The 16,919-nt window shown below is 39.1% G+C and overlaps 2 protein-coding genes across 8 annotated transcripts in view; both read right to left on the bottom strand.

The window, feature by feature from the left end:
• The window catches only part of adam19b (ADAM metallopeptidase domain 19b), a 107,575-nt gene extending 97,652 nt beyond the window's left edge, over positions 1-9,923 (bottom strand). The window contains exons 1-2 of one of the 3 annotated variants that reach the window (XM_061901872.1): positions 9,447-9,923; positions 9,284-9,387 (exon numbers count right to left, since the gene is read on the bottom strand). The gene's annotated coding sequence lies outside the window, so the exon portion shown is untranslated. Of the gene's footprint in view, positions 1-9,283 lie in introns of all 3 variants that reach the window. The other 2 variants (XM_061901871.1, XM_061901873.1) reach the window with 2 other exon arrangements.
• Positions 9,924-11,455: 1,532 nt separating this feature from the next.
• thg1l (tRNA-histidine guanylyltransferase 1-like) lies at positions 11,456-16,770 on the bottom strand. 5 transcript variants are annotated; one of them, XM_061901879.1, is made up of 7 exons: positions 16,415-16,770; positions 15,482-15,685; positions 13,647-13,823; positions 13,395-13,564; positions 13,228-13,316; positions 12,647-12,754; positions 11,456-11,888 (listed from the first exon to the last, which is right to left on the bottom strand). In XM_061901879.1, the coding sequence occupies exons 2-7, from the start codon at positions 15,673-15,675 to the stop codon at positions 11,727-11,729; spliced, it is 900 nt and encodes a 299-aa protein (XP_061757863.1). In that variant the 5' UTR covers positions 15,676-15,685; positions 16,415-16,770; the 3' UTR covers positions 11,456-11,726. The 5 variants fall into 5 exon arrangements, with proteins under 5 accessions (XP_061757863.1, XP_061757862.1, XP_061757864.1 ...); XM_061901878.1 differs by lacking the exon at positions 16,415-16,770 and adding an exon at positions 16,209-16,357; XM_061901880.1 differs by lacking the exon at positions 16,415-16,770 and adding an exon at positions 15,820-15,844.
• Positions 16,771-16,919: the final 149 nt, after the last annotated feature.

Raw genomic sequence — 16,919 nt, 5'->3', positions numbered from 1 at the left:
ATCAGCGAGAGCTTTGAATGGTTGACCAAATACTTATTTTCCACCATAATTTACAAATAAATTCTTTAAAATTCCTACAATGTGAATTCCTGCATTTGTTTTTCCACATTCTGTCTCTCACAGTTGAAGTGTACCTATGATGAAAATTACAGACCTCTGTCATCATTTTAGGTGGGAGAAATTGCACAATCGTTGGCTGACTAAATACTTTTTTGCCCCACTGTAACAATGGCTACCAAAACCATAATGACCAACACCAAAGTGCAGTAGCACAGTAAGCCCAAGTATTCATTAAACACCACCACAATGACCAACACCGTAGCGCAGTAGGCCTTAGTATTCATTAAGCAACAAATAATTAATTTCACTTAATATACGCAGAACTACCAAAAATGGCGACCACAATACATTTAGTAAGAAAAGATGATTATTTCAAGGCATTTTGCGGTAGACACCAAATGATGTGGCGTTTCCATAGCAATCGGATTCGACGAAACCTCATCGAGCTGGATGCAATCTTACTTGGAGGGGAGGAAACAGGTGGTAGAGGTGAACGGCACCATGTCCCCTCCCCTCTCAGTAAGCTGTGGAGTCCCCCAAGGCAGTATACTAGGACCTTTACTGTTCCTAATATACGTAAATGACATGCCATCAGCATGCCACTGTGAATTGTTCCTGTTTGCGGATGACTCGGCCCTGCTGGTATCCGGCAAGGACAAGTCACAGGTGGAACAAATCCTCAGTGCTGAACTCCTCAATATTTGCACCTGGCTCGCTGACAACAAGCTATCCATACACTTAGGTAAAACGGAATCCATCCTATTTGGGTCCCATATCAAACTTAAGAAGGTCAGTGACTTCACTATGAAAGTGGGTGACATTGTTATCACCAGGAAAGATGAGATCACCTACCTAGGTTCCATTCTAGAGGCTAATCTTTCCTGTGATGAAATGGCAAACAAGGTGATCAAAAAGGTCAACCAAAGAACGAGATTCCTCTACAGAATCTCCTCTCTGGTCAACAAAAGCACCTTGAGGATTCTAGCGGGAACTCTCATTCAACCCTTCTTCGATTACGCTTGCACCTCCTGGTACCCCAGCACCTCCAGAACCCTCAAATCTAAACTTCAAACATCCCATAATAAGCTAGTCCGGTTACTTTTAGACCTCCACCCCAGATCACACCTCAATCCAACCCACTTCTCCAAAGTGGGCTGGCTCAGGGTAGAGGACAGAGTAAAACCACTTGCACTGAGCCTAGTCTATAAAATCCGCTACACCTCCTGTATACCGAAGTACATGTCAAATTACTTCCTTAACGTAAATGACCGCCATAACCACAACACCAGGGGGAGCTCCACAAACCACGTTAAACCCAGATTCCGATCTAACAAAGGTCTTAACTCATTCTCTTTCTATGCCACATCATTGTGGAATGCACTCCCAACAGGTATAAAAGTAAGTGCATCTCTATCCTCCTTCAAAACCGCTCTAAAACAACACCTCCAGGCAACTTCAACACTTTACTAATACCCTCCTCCATTCCCATCCCATCTCCCCGGATTATAAACAACTCAAATGTACTTCTAATGTATATACTTGTTCTTATGCTATGTGAACTCACTATGTTCTCTGCTGGCTGTACATATCCTACTAAATAAGACCTACACTGTTTCAATGTCCACATTTCTCTGTTGATGCAATTGTTGATGACTGAAGTTCTGATATCAAACAAAGCTCCTCATCTCACCCCCCGGATTGTAAATAATGTAAATAATTCAATGTACATACTATGATGATTAACTTGTGTGATGACTGTATTATGTTGATAGTATATATTTGTACCATGAATTGATTAACGTGGACCCCGACTTAAACAAGTTGAAAAACTTATTCGGGTGTTACCATTTAGTGGTCAATTGTACGGAATATGTACTGAACTGTGCAATCTACTAATAAAAGTATCAATCAATCAATCAAAGACCCCCAGGCCTTGATTTGACACCTCTGCCCTAACAGAGGCCTAGTACTCTCTGCATTTGACCAAATGAACTCCCCCAGCCATTATATGAGGAAACACAATACCTTAACAAGTTTCAACTAGCATACTCGAATGTAAACACATGCTGTCTTTAAATAACTGAACCACTTGCCTCCACATGTTCTGCTAAACAACATGTGTTCAGGGAGGCCACAAAGCGGTCGATGACTGTGTTGACCTTGGCTGTGGCCCAAGTGAATTGTCCTGAATACACAGCTGCTTGGCGCTTACTTCAATCAGATGTGTTTTTCAAGCACACCTGTGTCATTGGAAATCGCATGTACAACTCGTGCTGGTGGAGATAAAGGTTCAAGTCTTGATTACACTGAAGCATGTACAGTAGCTTTGAAAGAGGTCACCAGACCCCGAAATACAGCAGTTGTAGTAAGCGAGCTTACGACGGTAATGAAATACAGTCGCTTCGCCATTCATCCGGACGTGCAGTGATAAATATGCCCCGTAACACATGTCGGAGGGGATAGAGTGAACTCGGGGTGTGTGAGGTATTCTTAGCACTGGTGGAAGTGCAGGCCGACCAATCCATTCACTTCTGTAAATGGCATCCTGGCAGCGAGACAAGGCAACGCACGCTCCTGCCAAACGCTTTAGTATCTAAGGTACTTCAGTGAGGTGTGTCAATACAACGCATAATCTTATCCGCCCTGACCGAAAAAAGAAAACAGAGGGTATGAAGCATCCTGGACTGTTTAAAATACCTCTGTGGGGTTTAAAATGTATGTGAGAGCATGATCACAGGCAGCGGCGGGTCTTCTCTGCCGGCCTAACATAAATCATAATCATAAATCGACAATTTACATTTACTTTCCCTAAATATATAAAAGTATTCATCATATTCTCTTTAAGTCATATTAGTCTCGAGTGTTGCTGTTTTTACATGACAGCTTTTATCAATCAATCAATCAATCAATCAATGTTTATTTATATAGCCCCAAATCACAAATGTCTCAAAGGACTGTACAAATCATTACGACTACAACATCCTCGGAAGAACCCACAAAAGGGCAAGGAAAACTCACACCCAGTGGGCAGGGAGAATCCACATCCAGTGGGACGCCAGTGACAATGCTGACTATGAGAAACCTTGGAGAGGACCTCAGATGTGGGCAACCCCCCCCCCCCTCTAGGGGACCGAAAGCAATTGATGTCGAGCGGGTCTAACATGATACTGTGAAAGTTCAATCCATAGTGGCTCCAACACAGCCGCGAGAGTTCAGTTCAAAGCGGATCCAAGACAGCAGCGAGAGTCCCGTCCACAGGAGACCATCTCAAGCGGAGGCGGATCAGCAGTGTAGAGATGTCCCCAATCGATACAGGCGAGTGGTCCATCCTGGGTCCCGACGAGCGGTCCATCCTGGGTCTCGACTCTGGACAGCCAGTACTTCATCCATGGTCATCGGACCGGACCCCCTCCACAAGGGAGGGGGGACATAGGAGAAAGAAAAGAAGCGGCAGATCAACTGGTCTAAAAAGGAGGTCTATTTAAAGGCTAGAGAATACAGATGAGTTTTAAGGTGAGTTTTATCCAATCAGAATTCAGCTAGTTACTTCCTGGCAAGAAGTATAAAATCTGCCTGTGGCCTTCTGAATCAACAATGGGGCGGTCTATGCAATGTTGGTTAACAGGGCACATACAGTTGATAGACAATTGCAAAAGCCAATCAGATCACAAATTGTTGACAGTACGCCTCCTGGGTTGCCGCACGTGAAACCGTTGACTGTGACTTATCCTGTGATTGGATACTCACTTTTGTTTCACAAGTGAGTATCCAATCGCAAGTTGTAAGATGTAATAGCAGGCAGTGCTCGGCAGGTAAATCGAGCCGCACAGGAACCACACCTGGCTAGTACAGAAATCCGATATCTTTTTTTTTTTTTTTTGCCCTGTCCAGGTACTTAGTCCAATCATATACCCGTATTTTTCGGAGTATAAGTAGCTCTGGAGTATAAGTCACACCTGCCGAAAATGCATAATAAAGAAGGAAAAAAACATATATAAGTCGCACTGGAGTATAAGTCACAGTTTTTGGGGAAATTTATTTGATAAATCCCAACACCAAGAACAGACATTTGAAAGTCATTTCAAAATAAATAAAGAATAGTGAACAACAGGCTGAATAAGTGTACGTTATATGATGCATAAATAAATAACTGAGAAGGTGCCTGGTATGTTAACGTAACATATTATGGTAAGAGTCATTCAAATAACTATAACATATAGAACATGCTATACGTTTACCAAACAATCCGTCACTCCTAATTACTAAATCCGATGAAATCTTATACGTCTAGTCTCTTACGTGAATGAGCTAAATATTTGATATTTTATGGTAATGTGTTAATAATTTCACACATAAGTCGCTCCTGAGTATAAGTCGCACCCCCGGCCAAAATATTTAAAAAAAAAACTGCGACTTATAGTCCGAAAAATACAGTAGTTTATGTAGATGCCCATATCGGTTGTAGAAATTTACTTTACAAAAGAGCAGTGTGGGGATACTTCTCCTGTTGCCTTATTTGTATTTGACTTTATTAAATGGATTTATATTATTATTTGGTGAAGCAGGGCCAAAATAAATAAATGAAATAAATACGATATCTACTTTTTTTTTTAACCCACGGTGGTCAAAGGAGAGCAAAACTTTGATTAGTTTGCAGACAAATACCTGCAAGGCCTTTATCAATAAAGACATTTCAAGAGCAGCTAGACATTGTGAGACGAGGTCAGCTGACTCCAGAGCGAGCTGACCTGTCCCAGCCGGTGAAATGGTCAGTTTGCTATTTCCAATAAAATCAACCGGGTACCCCTGCTTCCGGCTTCCGATGGGTGTTGCAATATAATTTTTTTTCATGTTTAATATGTTTTTACAGCTTCCGATGGTTGCTGCAATATTTTTTCACATTTAACATGTTTTTCGGCTTCCGATGGTGCTGCAGTATATTTATATGTATATATATATATATATATATATATATATATACACATACATACATACATACATACATACATACATACATACATACATACATACATATATATATATATATATATATATATATATATATATATATACATACATACAGTGGGGCAGAAAAGTATTTAGTTAGTCACCGATTGTGCAAGTTCTCCCACTTAAAATGATGAGGTCTGTAATTTTCATCATAGGTACACTTCAACTGTGAGAGACAGAATGTGAAAAAAAATCCAGGAATTCACATTGTAAGAATTTTTAATAATTTATTTGAAAATAAGTTTTTGGTCAACCATTCAAAGCTCTCGCTGATGGAAGGAGGTTTTGGCTCAAAATCTCACGATACAGGGCCCCATTCATTCTTTCCTTAACACGGATCAATCGTCCTGTCCCCTTTGCAGAAAAACAGCACCCAAAGCATGATGTTTCCACCCCCATGCTTCACAGTAGGTGTGGTGTTCTTGGGATGCAACTCAGTATTCTTCTTCCTCCAAACACGACGAGTTGAGTTTATACCAAAAATAGATACATGGATGATACAGCAGAGGATTGGGAGAATGTCATGTGGTCAGATGAAACCAAAATAGATTTTTTTTGGTATTAACTCAACTTGTCGTGTTTGGAGGAAGAAGAATACTGAGTTGCATCCCAAGAACACCATACCTACTGTGAAGCATGGGGGTGGAAACATCATGATGATACCTATGATGAAAATTACAGACATCTGTCATCATTTTAAGTGGGAGAACTTGCACAATCGGAGGCTGACTAAATACTTTTTTGCCTCACTGTATATATATTTATTTATTTTTTCACATTTAATATGTTTTTACGGCTTCAAATGGGTTCTGCGATATTTTGCTGTATTTTCACATTTAATATGTTTTTACAATTACTTTCATTTTGACAGTACCACGGAAAGATATGTTTTGATTGCTCAAGCGGGTTTATTGATTTTTAAATGTGCCGGAAAATAGCCCGTTTTGTACGCAATTGAGGTGACTTAATGCACAAGTGTGTTTCTGTATAGTATTTCTCCAGCTGTGGTCATGTGGTGACATAAGTGATGGTATTATGAGATGTATTTATCAAAGTCTAAGTAGGACATCACTGAAGGCCTAGGTGTGAAGTGCAAGGCCTGCCACTGATCAGAGGCAAAAGTGGAGGCGTAAGTGGGGATGTTGTACAGGGGCCCCAAGCACAGATTGTTTTTTTGTTCTGTCTAATGTTAATAATAAATACATATTGCAGTCAAAGTTTAATAGTAAGGTTGTTTGAATCAATGACCTACTACACCCCCTATCAAAAGAGCAAAATGATCCATTCCACTTGGATAGCAGCAAACCTAGCTTCAATATTTCACGCAACACGTACGTCATAACGTCATCAAAGCTGACCTTTAAGCATTCAGACACAGCACCAGCATTTTGTAATGCGGAAGAAAGGTAACAATACAATATTGCATATTTGTGACAGCATGGGAGAAAGTATTGTACAAGTTTAACTTTTGCATCTCGTCACATAACTGTGATGCGTTCAAGGACTCTTGATTGACCTTCAAATGACTAAGTTTAAAAAACAGGCGGATGCTTAACCCCCAAGAAATGCACTAATAATAATATACCGGTAATCATAAGGATAATTATGAATTATTATGATATGTATTATCCACTGATGATAATCTTACATCAATCGGATCATCTCTACTTTATACACTGAAATAAAGGGAAACTTGACAGATTTATAATCCTATTTAAGCAAATAATGCCAGTTTATATGATTAAATAAATGAATATTCTGACCACTGTATATTGAATTTGTTGGCATTCTTTAAAAAACAAACAAACAAAAAAATCACCAAACAACACAAATAAACTTTTTAAAAAATGTTACTGTATATGTTGTAGACCAGTGGTTTTCAACCTTTTTTCAGTGATGTACCCCCTGTGAACACTTTTTTAATTCAAGTACCCCCTAATCAAAGTAAAGCATTTTTGGTTGAAAAAAAGAGATAAAGAAGTAAAATATAAAACTATGTCATTAGTTTCTGATTTATGAAATTGTATAACAGTCCAAAATATTGCTAATTTGTAGAGGTCTTTCTTGAACTATTTGGAAAAAAAGATATAAAAATAACTAAAAACTTGTTGAAAAATAAACTAGTGATTCAATTATAAATAAACATTTCTACACATAGAAGTAATCATCAACTTAAAGTGCCCTCTTTGGAGATTGTAATAGAGATCCATCTGGATTCATCAACTTAATTCTAAAGATTTCTTCACAAAAAAAAAAAAAAATCAATATTTATGGAACATGTCCACAACAAATCTAGCTGTCAACACTGAATATTGCATTGTTGCATTTCTTTTCACGGTTTATGAATTTACATTTATATTTTGTTGAAGTATTATTTAATAAATATATTTATAAAGGATTCACGAATTGTTGCTATTTTTAGACTTAAAAAAAAATAAAAAAAATCTCACGTACCCCTTGGCATACCTTCAAGTACCCCCAGGGGCACGCATACCCCATTTGAGAACCACTGTTGTAGCTACATGACCGCATTTTTAAACATTTAAAAGCCTATTTAAGTAAAAAAATGTGTTTTTTTGGGCCTCAAGGCATTTATTTTTTCAACAAAACAATCCCACATCCAGACTGGAACCCAATTGAGCTCTGTGATGTCATCATGGAGGCGTGGAAGAGGATTCTACTATCAACATGTGAGGTATACTTAAATACATCATCAGCAGTTTGGACAACAATGGCTCTGTGTGGACCTGTTTTTAGTGGATTGTAAATATTTACTGCTATACAAGCTGTATATAGACTACATCCAAGTTTAATTTGTTTAGTATTGCCCCTTGAGAAGATATAATAAAACGGTTGCTGACATGTAAGGGATGTTTACTTTTGTTAGATACCACATAATGTCAGGAAGACGGGTAAAAATGGGTTCTGGGACCCAATAACTTCAACTATGTTTTTCAAATGGTTAAATACATGCATGTGCTCTTCATCGGGGCTGTCAAACTCATTGCAGTAGTGGCTGCCTTTAGAGGGCAGCTTGTAACTAAATCATAAAAGAATATAAATGCATAAGGATTCACCTCATGCATTTGATTAATATATATTTTGCTTACATACTCTGTAAAAAAAAAAAATAAATAATCTGTAGATTTCACCATAAAAAGCAGGCAGCTCAGTTGTCAGAAGTTTATCCACATATTTACGCTGGTGTTTACAGCACATTTCTGTAAATAGAAAAACAGTACCACTGTTTTTTAATGGAGAAATAAATATTTAAAAAAACATATGTATGTTGTTTGTAAAGTGTATTATTGCAAGTGGAAAAATGGTACGACTGTTTTTGACATTAAATTTCGGCAACTAAGCTACCAGGTTTTTATACCGTAAATTTTTTACAGTGCATTATTGTAAATGGAAAAACAGTACTACAGTTTTTTCGGTAACATTTTGGCAACGGAGCGGACAATTTCTTACCGTAAACTGTAGTTTTTACATTGTATTACACCAAATGTGAAGATAAAAACTATTTGTGGTTTTTTTACGGTAACATTGTGTAAAATATACGGTTGTTGTTTGTACAAATGGAAATGTTTGTAAAGTGTATTATTGTAAATGGAAAAATGGTACGACTGTTTTTGACATTAAATTTCGGCAACTAAGCTACCAGGTTTTTATACCGTAAATTTTTTACAGTGCATTATTGTAAATGGAAAAACAGTACTACAGTTTTTTCGGTAACATTTTGGCAACAGAGCGGACAATTTCTTACCGTAAACTGCAGTTTTTACATTGTATTACACCAAATGTGAAGATAAAAACTATTTGTGTTTTTTTTTACGGTAACATTGTGTAAAATATACGGTTGTTGTTTGTACAAATGGAAAAATAGTACCACAGTTTTTATGGTAGAGATCTGGCGACGGAGCTGCCATGTTATTTTTTTACTGTAATATATACGGTTGTTGTTTTACGGTGTAGAGTGCCACCGTTTTTTGTTTTTTTTAAATCTATTTATAATTCTATTGTTCTTTTTACCCTCTACAATTTGAGACATGACCTGCTTAAGCATTTTTTTAACAAAAATGTTTGATACATTTTTTGTTGCGTTATTAAATAGTTTAAAAGATATGCACTTGCAAGCGGTATTATTTTTATTATATATTTTTCTGTCAAAATGGAAAGAACGGATACATTTAGTAAAAAAAAGATAAAGTACTTCTTCTTCTTCCGTGTGTCATCATCAGATGTCCAGCTCAGTGACGTATAGCCACGCCTTTTCTCAGGTCCCACATCGAAGAGACCGACCTCCAAAGGTGGTTTCTAAAGGGGGAAAGCGGTGATTATGTGGTGAGCGGTCTGCTTCGGCCCCCCAAACTCACATGATGCTCTGTTTGCCAGGCCACCACTACCTCAAAGATGATGTAAAGCAGCCGACCACAGTTGGCATGCGGTTCATCAGAGTCCATTGCCGGTGTGGCACTTCCTCTCCTTTAATGCTGCTACAGGGTCCTGGGTGAAACAGTGGGCACTTGTGGGCCCGGCGGACTCCCACTCCTGCTTCCAAGCCATGCTTTGCAGACAGGTCTTCAGTGATCGAACTGAGCAGCTCTTTTATGTATGGCGGGACTTCAGTCTTTTTAGAGGTAGCACTTTCATGGTAGTTTTCAATCAATCAATCAATGTTTACTTATATAGCCCTAAATCACTAGTGTCTCAAAGGGCTGCACAAACCACTACGACATCCTCGGTAGGCCCACACAAGGGCAAGGAAAACTCACACCCAGTGGGACATCGGTGACAATGATGACTATTAGAACCTTGGAGAGGAGGAAAGCAATGGATGTCGAGCGGGTCTAACATGATACTGTGAAAGTTCAATCCATAATGGATCCAACACAGTCGCGAGAGTCCAGTCCAAAGCGGATCCAACACAGCAGCGAGTCCTGTTCACAGCGGAGCCAGCAGGAAACCATCCCAAGCGGAGGCGGATCAGCAGCGCAGAGATGTCCCCAGCCGATACACAGGCAAGCAGTACATGGCCACCGGATCGGACCAGACCCACTCCACAAAGGAGAGTGGGACATAGAAGAAAAAGAAAAGAAACGGCAGATCAACTGGTCTAAAAAGGGAGTCTATTTAAAGGCTAGAGTATACAAATGAGTTTTAAGGTGAGACTTAAATGCTCTTACTGAGGTGGCATCTCGAACTGTTACCGGGAGGGCATTCCAGAATACTGGAGCCCGAAATAAAAAAGCTCTATAGCCCGCAGACTTTTTTTGGGCTTTGGGAATCACTAATAAGCCGGAGTCCTTTGAACGCAGATTTCTTGCCGGGACATATGGTACAATACAATCGGCAAGATAGGATGGAGCTAGACCGTGTAGTATTTTATACGTAAGTAGTAAAACCTTAAAGTCACATCTTAAGTGCAGGATATGCCAGTCATGTCTCTGGGCTTTCCTTACGAGGGCGAGACTAGCAGCCGCTTGTCGGAGAACAGCAGGGGCAATTCCCACTAGTACTGGCCGATGGAACACGGATGTGGGTTTCAGGCAGCCAAGTCAACCTTCCTGCTATGCAGGCTTTCGTACCAGCCCGGGGCACAGTATTCAGCTGCAGAGAAGACCAGGGCTTACGTGGAGATTTCGTAGCAGTGCCGGCCCTCGATGACACTTTGGCCGTCATTTCTTCAAGGTGTTGTCTGAAGGAGAGTGACCTATCCAGGCGTACACCAAGGTGCATTGTGGCTTGTTGGAGCTCCAGGCATTTGTTGTCAATAAATACATCCAGTTCCCTTTTTGCTTGGCTGTTGTTGCTGACACGGTCATGCCAATGCAGAGCTGTTGGCGCAGGTAGGCTGCCAGGATACCATGTCCTGATTTAGGCTATCTTCCATCGCCTCCCGTGTTGGTCGACGCATTATGATGGCCAGGTCATCAGCGTCGCCACATTTTCGGGATGCTGTCTCCGGCGGATCATATATGTGTGTATATGTTGAAAAACATAAGCACGAGGACGGACCCCTGCGGAACGCTATTCTACAGCCTCCAGAGCCTGCTGCGTTGTCCATCACTGATTTGTAGGGTAAAGCTGCGGTTCGTCAGCATTTCCATAAAGAACTTCAACATATGCCAGTCTGGGATGGTCTTTAGTAGCTTTAGGTGGAGTTAACAGTGGCATAGGCAGCTGTAACATCCAGCAACACTACTCCAGCTTTCTCTTTTTCCTGGAAGCTGTCCTCAACATCTTGAGAAAACAGTGTCACCTGGTCCACTATTGACCGTTCACGATGTAAACTGGCCTGTTCTTGTGGGAGTTGTGGATCTACTACTGGCTCGATGCGGCTATGGATCATTCTCACCAAGATCTTAAATGGAACACAAAGAAGTGAGATGGGCCTGTTGAACTTCAGGTCTTCAGCAGGTTTGTTTGAACTTTATTGCAGGGTATTATTTCTATGCTTTTGGGGCGGGCAAGATCTGGTCCCCGGGCCTTGGGGTTGACACCTGTGCTATATATGCTTGCATACCATAATAAAAAAATGCGTTGCCTAATCTTACAAACTAAGAAGTCATTTATTTAAGTTAATTATTGATAATGTGTGTTTATTGGCTGATATGGGTCCATTATTGTAGTTATCAGTTCATTAGGAGGTTGTGCTAGCAGTCATCATCCTCCAGAACATCAGGGTGTTGTAGCCAAAACTGTTCTCCTATGATGTCACAGTGGTAGGACTGCACACTCTTCCTGCTCCGGGTCACAAGCACTTCCTTCTTCTCATCATTTGCTAAACTAATTTGTTTGGTCACGGCTTCATCTCGCTGGAAAAGAACAAATATGAAGTCAAAAATAGTTAAAGATGCTATTAAAGAACGTAGAAGGCCAACAATGTGTAAGCTATCTGGTGTAGTTATGTTCCCAAATTAAAAAACAACAACTGCTTGGTGGTAATGAAAGACATAAGTATGGTGAAGACAAGCAGGCCCATTGCCTGAGGGCCCAGCATTACTGAATAACAATACAAATACTAAATGACATCATGTTGAGATTATTCACAGACTGCCCTATTAGCGAGAATACTGTTCAACTTGATATTTAACGCTCTTTTGACCAAGTCAATAGTGATACTGCTCAGAATTTTTAACAATAAACAACATTGTCATAGCATGAGTGTGCAGCAGTCATGTACAAAGGAACCTCTATAAAGTCAAATATTCTACAATTTTGAATGCGACCGACATTTTTGGTAAAATCGAGTCTCTAAAGTTGGACAAAACTTGAATCATCATGCTTGACACAAATAAATTACAACAGTACTTTTGCATTTTGTCTTAAAGTAGTCAGACCCAGAGTCCAGCATCACCATACCTTATTGTTTCCAAACTGTGTGTTTTGTTGTTTTTATGCTAAAGAAGGTTACATTGCTTTTAAACATGTTCTAAGACATTACTGAAAACATTCCAGGGCATTTAATTCAGGACTCATGATGGTGATTGTTTCTATTCCCTCGCATTAAAGAGTGTTTGTCCTATAGTGTATCTTTAAAAGTGTATAGAGCAAGTGAGTATTTTCACCTCACCTTTTCCCAGATGAGTGTGGTGCCTTTCCTATGGATGGCAGGTTCATTGTTGTAGTTGATGTCAAACTCTGAGAACAAGATCTCATTTTTGTCAGCAGCTAACGTTCCCTGTCGATGAAAAGAAGTATGACTATATTTATGTAAAGACAACATGTGATATAGTCATATGTATTTTACGTACAAGTAAAATGTTTGTGGAATCAGTTCAATATTTATGTGACTTCGAAGCATTACCTGTAATCAGATGTTCCAAGGAATTGGAAGAACAGTATAACAGCAAGCACCATCATGTTATAAAATACAACTAGCCCCACCTTGTGGCAAACATATGTACTGCATATGACAGTTAAAACGAGTGCATTGTGCAAAGTGGCCCATTTTTTATAACTGCTGTAGTTTATTTTTTAAGTAAAACACAAATTGTTTTTGATTCAATTAAGTAGTAGAACCTAATAGAAGTAGTTCTCAGGCCTTTGGGAAACTTTTGGTATGTTACTAAAGGTATTTCTATAATGTGCATACCAATTTTAATGATTAATACACAACTTGGCATGATCTTTTAGCATACAACCAATACTCACTTTGAGGCGATCCTCCGCCTGGATTGTGGTCAGCCCACTTTTCTGCACTAAAGTCCAAAACACTGTGTTGTACAAATTATTTATGTGACCTAAAGGGGGGAAAATTGTCATTAATCTTTCTGGATTAATTACCCCACTTGGAGTAAATACATATTTAGCATACTTACAGTCTGCTTGCCTCCAGCTGAGGTAGTCTTTTAGGTTGCGGTTGCTGGGATACAGCACCACGCGGCCATCAAATCCTGGTGGGTAGATGAGAGGTTGCGCCCTAAAAAAATCTTTCCAGTAAAATACATAAGAGGATGAGAACTGCGAGGCCACGTGCGTCATAAACTTGCTGCCGAAAGAGCAGAGAGAAGAAGATGAGTCAGGCAACAACAAAAGCAACACAAGTATTAGTAATGTTGCCAAAAAGTTACCTGGCTCTCCTCTTGAACCAGGTAGAGGTTCTCTTGAAAACAAAACTGAACTCATCACTTTGTCCATATGCAATAATAATATCATCTAGTTCCTCCATGACCGAACGAGCACTGCGGGCCATCAGTCCCAGAGCCCTGTTGTCATTCGGCTTGGTGAACTTGTGCTGCTCTGCAAACCTGAACAACAACACATTTAAATAATCCTCTACAGCAGGGGTCACCAACCTTTTTGAAACCAAGAGCTACTTCCTGGGTACTGATTAGTGCAAAGGGCTACCAGGTTGATACACATTTAAATAAATTGCCAGAAATAGCCAATTTGCTCAATTTACCTTTAATAAATAAATCTATATATATAAAAAAATGGGTATTTCTGTCTGTCATTCCGACGTACATTTTTTTTCCTTTTATGGGAGGTTTTTTGTAGAGAATAAATGATGAAAAAAACACTTAATTGAACGGTTTAAAAGAGGAGAAAACACGAAAGAAATGAAAATTAAATTTTGAAACATAGTTTATCTTCAATTTTGACTCTTTAAAATTCAAAATTCAACCGAAGAAAAATGAATAGAAAAACTAGCTAATTCGAATCTTTTTGAAAAAAAATAATAAAAGGACTTATGAAACATCACTAGTAATTTTTCCTGATTAAGATTAATTTTAGAATTTTGATGACAGGTTTTAAATAGGTTAAAATCCAATCTGCACTTTGTTATAATACATAAAAAATTGGACCAAGCTATATTTCTAACAAAGAGAAATCATTATTTCTTCTAGATTTTACAGAACAAAAATTTTAAAATAAATTCAAAAGAATTTGAAATACAATTTAAATTTGATTCTACAGATTTTCTTGATTTGCCAGAATATTTTTTTTGAATTTTAATCATAAGTTTGAAGAAATATTTCACAAATATTCTTTGTCAAAAAAACAGAAGCTGAAATTAAGAATTAAATTAAAATGTAGTTATTATTCTTTACAATAAAAAATAAAAAAAATACTTGAACATCGATTTAAATTGCCAGGAAAGAAGAGGAAGGAGTTTAAAAGGTAAAATGGTATATGTGTTTAAAAATCCTAAAATCATTTTTAAGGTTGTATTTTTTCTCTAGAATTGTCTTTCCAAAAGTTATAAGAACCAAAGTAAAAAGAAATAAATGAATTTATTTAAACAAGTAAAGACCAAGTCTTTAAAATATTTTCTTGGATTTTCAAATTCTATTTGAGTTTTGTTTCTCTTACGATTAAAAATGTAGAGCAAAGCGAGACCAGCTTGCTAGTAAATAAATTAAATTTTAAAACTAGAGGCAGCTCACTGGTAAGTGCTGCTATTTGAGCTATTTTTAGAACAGGAGAGCGGGGTCCTTACGGGCTACCTGGTGACCGCGGGCACCGCGTTGGTGACCCCTGCTAATAATAATAATAATGGATTAGATTTATATCGCGCTTTTCTATTGTTATATACTCAAAGCGCTCACAGAGAAGTGGGAACCCATCATACATTCACACCTGGTGGTGGTAAGCTACATCTGTAGCCACAGCTGCTCTGGGGTAGACAGACGGAAGTTTGGCTGCCAGTTTGCGCCTACGGCCTCTCCGACCACCACCAATCATTCATTCATTCATCATTCATTCACCGGTGTGAGCGGCACCGGGGGCAAAGGGTGAAGTGTCCTGCCCAAGGACACAATGGCAGCGACTTTGATGTCCATAGGTGGGAAGCGAACATGCAACCCTCAGTTTTCTGGCACGGCCGCTCTACCCACTACGCCATGTCGCCCTCTACAGCATTACCTCCCATCTTTTTGGAAGGCATTCAAGAAAGTAGACTCACTTGTGGAAGTTGCGCCCATCCAGACGCACAACTATGTAGCAGTTTCTCAGACAGGTGTCATCGACTTCAAAGTTCCTCACATATTCAAACTTGCTCTTGGCCATGGTAGGAGTGCAGGTAAACAGACGAGCCAGGGGTCCGATAACACAGGTCTTTATGCCTCGGTGATATCTGTTGATGTGTAAAAGAAGCATCGGGGAGCCTCTGCAATGAAAAACCAACAATCAATCAATCAATGAATGTTTACTTATATAGCCCTAAATCACTAGTGTCTCAAAGGGCTGCACAAACCACTACGACATCCTCGGTAGGCCCACATAAGGGCAAAGAAAACTCACACCTAATGGGACGTCGGTTACAATGATGACTATGAGAACCTTGGAGAGGAGGAAAGCAATGGATGTCGAGCGGGTCCAACATGATACTGTGAAAGTTCAATCCATAATGGATCCAACACAGTCGCGAGAGTCCAGTCCAAAGCGGATCCAACACAGCAGCGAGAGTCCCGTTCACAGCGGAGCCAGCAGGAAACCATCCCAAGCGGAGGCGGATCAGCAGCGCAGAGATGTCCCCAGCTGATACACAGGCAAGTTTTTTTGTTTTTCTTAATCAAACTTTGGTTTAAAACAGAGAGGACGAACTGAGATTGTGAATGCATTTTTACAATGCATTCAGACATTTTGAAATTGTATTACTGCACAATTACAATAAACAAAAGTCATCAAACCTTGTAGTTATCCACCCATCCATCCATTTCCTACCGCTTGTCCCTTTCGGGGCAGCTGCATATAGTTAGCATACAAGCCAGTTCGCTTCTAAACGCCGTCATTGAAATAAAGCGGAAGATAAATTGGCTTTTACTCAAAGAAATGAAAGTGAAACTATAAAAGCAGACGAATAAGAATGTTCCAAATACTCATCAGTCAAACTTACCACTTCTGTTGATGCGAATCTCTCGCAAGATTATAATAAACACGTCAATAGGTTACTCCAAAACGGTCTTCTGAATGCTGTATTATTTTTACCAAACCATTTTTCTTCTTAAATAAATTAAAACACAAAAAATAATCGACATTAATTTAAAAACATCGCATCACTCATGCGAGTTGTGTGGCATCGGTCCATCACTGCATATGGTCCGAGTAACAACTGGGGCGTATTTCATGAAGTTCCGGATCCCCTGAAATTCAGAAAAAAATAAGCTTTCGTTTAACTTATGAAATAAATTACATTCTGATACGATGGAATATAACTATAATTTAGGAATCGTTATAAATATTGATGCGTTGTATAAACACTGTGTATAAATGATAACCTGGTCGTAAAGAGTAGTGTAAGCAAAGATCGTATATTTCATACACTAATATTGAAAAGTCGCTTTTGTAGTGCTGATGCAAATTAGACATTTACTTAATAGAAAAAAACCTACTATACTGTA

The sequence above is a fragment of the Nerophis ophidion genome, linkage group LG05, assembly GCF_033978795.1.
Source record: "Nerophis ophidion isolate RoL-2023_Sa linkage group LG05, RoL_Noph_v1.0, whole genome shotgun sequence".
Classification (NCBI taxonomy): domain Eukaryota; kingdom Metazoa; phylum Chordata; class Actinopteri; order Syngnathiformes; family Syngnathidae; genus Nerophis; species Nerophis ophidion.
The sequence above is the reverse complement of the archived record's forward strand: the minus strand, read 5'-3'. Positions and strand labels throughout refer to the sequence as shown.